The 4,506-nt window shown below is 35.3% G+C and overlaps 1 protein-coding gene across 1 annotated transcript in view; it reads left to right on the forward strand.

The window, feature by feature from the left end:
• The window catches only part of LOC109851484 (cell division protein FtsY homolog, chloroplastic), a 22,923-nt gene continuing 18,468 nt past the window's right edge, over positions 52–4,506 (forward strand). Inside the window, 11 exon segments of the mRNA XM_020421629.1 lie at positions 52–173; positions 455–633; positions 712–770; positions 1,438–1,475; positions 2,032–2,051; positions 2,053–2,144; positions 2,258–2,326; positions 2,415–2,497; positions 2,730–2,798; positions 3,052–3,114; positions 3,201–3,621. Coding sequence (XP_020277218.1) covers positions 491–633; positions 712–770; positions 1,438–1,475; positions 2,032–2,051; positions 2,053–2,144; positions 2,258–2,326; positions 2,415–2,497; positions 2,730–2,798; positions 3,052–3,114; positions 3,201–3,314 — 750 coding nt within the window. The 5' untranslated portion in view covers positions 52–173; positions 455–490 and the 3' untranslated portion in view covers positions 3,315–3,621.

Genomic DNA, 4,506 nt, shown 5'->3' on the forward strand with positions numbered 1-4,506 from the left:
AGACCGGCTTCTTCACAAAGCTCGGCCGCCTAATCAAAGAGAAAGCAAAGAGCGACGTCGAGAAAGTATTCTCAGGATTTTCGAAAACCCGAGAGAACCTCGCCGTCATTGACGAGCTCCTCCTCTACTGGAACCTCTCCGACTCCGAACGTGTCCTCGACGAGCTTGAGGAGGTGAAAGTTTTGATCTTTAGCACGAACCCCCTTTTAATTTTCCCTTCTTGTGTTGTATGGGGTTGTTTGCACTTTAATATCTCAAAGTTTGATACAACGGAGTTTTAGGGGAAAGTGAGGAGCAAAGTAAGGTCTCTGAGGTATCAAGTTATTAAACTAACATCAACTTGAAAATTTGGAGTAACAAAATTTCAATAAAGAACTCCGTAGCATCAAAATTGTGGGAAAGCTGGGGTAATATGCAAAACCCTATTTTGTATAAAAGTTCTGATCTTTTTCAGGCTTTGTTGGTTTCTGATTTCGGGCCGAGGATTTCAATGAAGATTGTGGATAGTTTGAGAGATGACATATTAGCGGGGAAGCTCAAATCTGGAGCTGAGATTAAGGAGGCGCTGAAGAAGTGTGTTCTTGATTTGTTGACAAGCAAAGGGAAAAAGACTGAGCTACAGCTTGGATTTAGGTGCAAGGTTTTGTTTGGTTCTTGTTGTTTGCGTTTCTAATTTTCTGTTTCTGAATTTTTGGGGATTTTTTGTGGTAGGAAGCCGGCAGTGATTATGGTTGTTGGTGTCAATGGTGGTGGAAAGACTACTTCCCTAGGTAATGCTTTCTCCAAATTATTGTTATAAATCCTCTAGAGGGAAAGTCTTGACTTTATTTCAAATGTTGATAGATTTCTCTATCAAAAATGGTACTAAGTGATTACTAATAATTAGGAAACTTCCATGCATTTCATTTGTAGCAGCTTTCAATTTTTAAGCACGCCCGATCAAATATGAGAGTAAATAGAGTCTGGTGTGTCCCTTCATGGTCTTGGTTGATGTGTTATTGACGTGGCACATAACCTCAATTGTGGTTAAGTATGTTGATGATTTGGACTATGGTTGAATGGACTGTGTGACACACTGAATACCAGCCAAGACCGAGGAGGAACTTGCCAGCCCCCATCCGCTCCATTTATTACTGTTTCGTAGATGTTAATGGTCTTAGTTTCAAATGTCACCCATCACCATCCCTTAGAACTAACAGAACAAAGTTTAGGGGTTATTGATTTGGAATTTCGGATAATACATGTAACAGAGTGTCCAAGTAAGACTCCACATTGAAGATAGTAATAGCTCATAAACTAAAACATAAATTTCTCCTTGCATTCCTAAGTATACTGATTCATCCAACTTTTAGTTTATCGACCTCTAGTATCTAACTATGTTCAAACAAAGTACGTTGAAGTTAAATTTTCTTTTCATCTATTTTTTTTATTATATAGGAAAGCTTGCTCGAAGGCTAAAGAATGAAGGAGTGAAGGTTAGTATTTCATTTTCTTCTGATCCCTGGTATATCTTGAAATTAGGTTTAAGAATAATTAGGCATCTAAGCAAACAAAGATATGATATTTTATCCAAGGTCAGGAAAAAACACACCCTTTTCTACCTTGTATAAGTTTGCAATCTTAAATATGAGCCCTTCTTTGATGAATGGTTGAGGTTCAAATATGTGATATGACTAGAAAAACGTGACAAAGAAGATTGCATGAGAAGATGACCTTGAAGTGTTCCTGGCAAACCAACCCTCTGAAGAAAACATGTTCAGCATTCATTTCTGAATTAGTTAACAGCATATACTAGTTTATATTACATTGCAGATGGGTGGGGAATGATGGCTCTATTATACAGAATGGCACATCTCAGCTCCTACTAAGGTCACACCAGAAAAAGCCTAATGTGAATCGTAAATGATGATAATTAATGCTGCATGTTTCTTGTTATTTGATCTGTACAGAAGTTATTTTAGCTTATTTTTTGCCAGGCTTTGCATGTTTGTAGTAAAACATTGTGAACATTACTTGTTTAATTTGTCACAGATACTTATGGCGGCTGGTGATAGCAGCAGCCAGTGATCAGTTAGAAGTGTGGGCTGAGAGAACAGGGTCAGAGATAGTTGTGGCTGAGAGCGAGAAAGTCAAAGCCCCATCAGGTATTTGCATCACTTGTGCTTGAACCTCATATTTGTAGCTTAAACTGCTTCCTTTAGTGTAATCAGCCCTTATATCTGCATTCACATAAAATCTGAAACTCGTTTCTGAATAGTTCTATCACAGGCTGTAAAAAGGGGAAAGGAGCAAGGATATGATGTAGTTCTATGTGATACTTCTGGACGTGTGTAACCATTTATTTCTCTGTCAATTTAATTAATATGATATGTATGTTGTCTTATTCATTCTGAACCAACTAATGTTTGTCTCAGGTTTGCACACAAATTACAGTCTAATGGAAGAGTTGGTTTCCTGCAAGAAAGCTGTTGCTAAAATTGTTGCTGGTGCTCCTAATGTATGGATTTGACCTTTACTTGCTTGTTAAAGGCCCCTTCCACTACATCATAATTCTGAAATTGTGGTGAACTCATACTCAAGATTAGCTTTAGCTGATCCGCTCTTCACCGTATTTTGAGTTAGATGGATAGACCTGAATGTTTTGCAGTCTATAAAACTGACGTAGAGTTTTCCATTTGAGTAGTTTTGTTCTCAGATACTTCTTATGACTACAACAAATTCTAATGCAGGAAATTTTGCTTGTTCTGGATGGGACAACTGGGTTGAACATGCTGCCACAAGCGAGAGAATTTAATGAAGTAACCTTCTTATTGAAATAACATCAAATACTGTCACCTTGCTCATTGGCTTGTATTCTTATAGTGCCTACTATATTTAAGAGATAATCTAAGAAATAATCTAAGAATACTGCACCTTTGCTTGTGATTTTCTGAGTTTTTCTAGGCACTTTATCATATGAGCTATACAAATCATGCTGTCAATCACTGTTTTCAATAAGGACCAACCTTAACGTAAGTTTTTAGTTACAACCACTGTTTCCAATCCAAACAGGTTGTTGGAATCACAGGACTAATCTTAACAAAACTTGATGGTTCAGCACGAGGGGGCTGTGTGGTATGTACAAAGCTTTCTAAGTAAACTACTGATCATACAAGTTCCATGGCAAGATAAATATTAACCATAAATTATATAATTTACAGGTCAGTGTAGTTGATGAACTGGGAATTCCGGTAAAATTTATTGGTGTTGGGGAAGGAGTTGATGATCTCCAACCATTTGATGCAGAGGCATTTGTGAATGCCATCTTTGCTTGAACTTTGGAAGATGTCGTCTGCAGGTCATTATGACAGAAGGTCTTCTGATTCACTATATCTGCAATTCTATTGGCTTACTTTCACTAATACGAAGACCTTCTTCAGCCCTTGAAATGATTGAGAGATCCTATATGGTTTTTGTGGGAAGAAGCTACTTATTCTTTGAGTTGGGTTTTCTGCAAGTGCGAGCATATAATCAAAATGGCTTGAGAAATTGCTCTTTATGGTGGCGAGATAGAAATACGGTAAAAAGCTGTATTATTCTTTCATATCACGGAAATTTCCTTGTGAAGACGGCAAAATCACTGTAATTCTTCTTGCCTCTTTGTCCAGTTCCTTTCATGTTTTTTTGATGCTATGTTCTATTTGTATTTTATACGTGTGCAATAAATAAACTGAATTTTGCTTAATTTCAGTAAACTTCTTTGAACTAGATTATCACTTTCGTTATGTAAATAGGATTATGATGTACACACAATTAGTTTACAGTTGTTCCAAATGAACCGAAATTGAAAAAAAAACTGTGGGTTAGATGAAAATCACGAATTTTGATATCGCATAATTAATTTGCATTTCGTTTAAAATGAGCTAAAATTAACAAAAATCGTGGATTATAATCCATGCAAATTATGAATTTTATTATACACAATAAATTTACATTTGTTCGATCCGAATCAAAATTTATAGAAATTATAGATTACATCCTATGGAAATTGTACATTTTAATGTACACATAATTAATTTACATACGTTTGACAGAATAATCATTGACAAAAATAGTGGGTAAAAATTGCAGAATTTGATGTGTATAGAATTAATTTACATTTGTTAAAAATGAACGAAAATTGATAAAAAATTGTGGGTTATAGCTAGGGATGCCAAAAAATATCTGTATTAACGGGTATATCCATATTTGTATTCTAACATATACATGTGTGACTGCTAAAATCTATAACCGGTAGGATATGATTGTAGATATGATTATGTAGTGAAATATCCAAATCTATATTCAAAATATTCAAATATATGTTGATCATATTCTTGTAACTGTATTAATCCTTAGATTAATGGATTTGAACTTATTTTGATGGTCAAACGGTATAATCTTAGTTTTTCACATATAACAAACATATTAATGAACTCTATTGTTTCATATGAACTATATTTCTTTATGATATTACTTGGCTTTCTC

This window comes from Asparagus officinalis, chromosome 8 (assembly GCF_001876935.1).
Source record: "Asparagus officinalis chromosome 8, Aspof.V1, whole genome shotgun sequence".
NCBI classification, from domain to species: Eukaryota; Viridiplantae; Streptophyta; class Magnoliopsida; order Asparagales; family Asparagaceae; genus Asparagus; species Asparagus officinalis.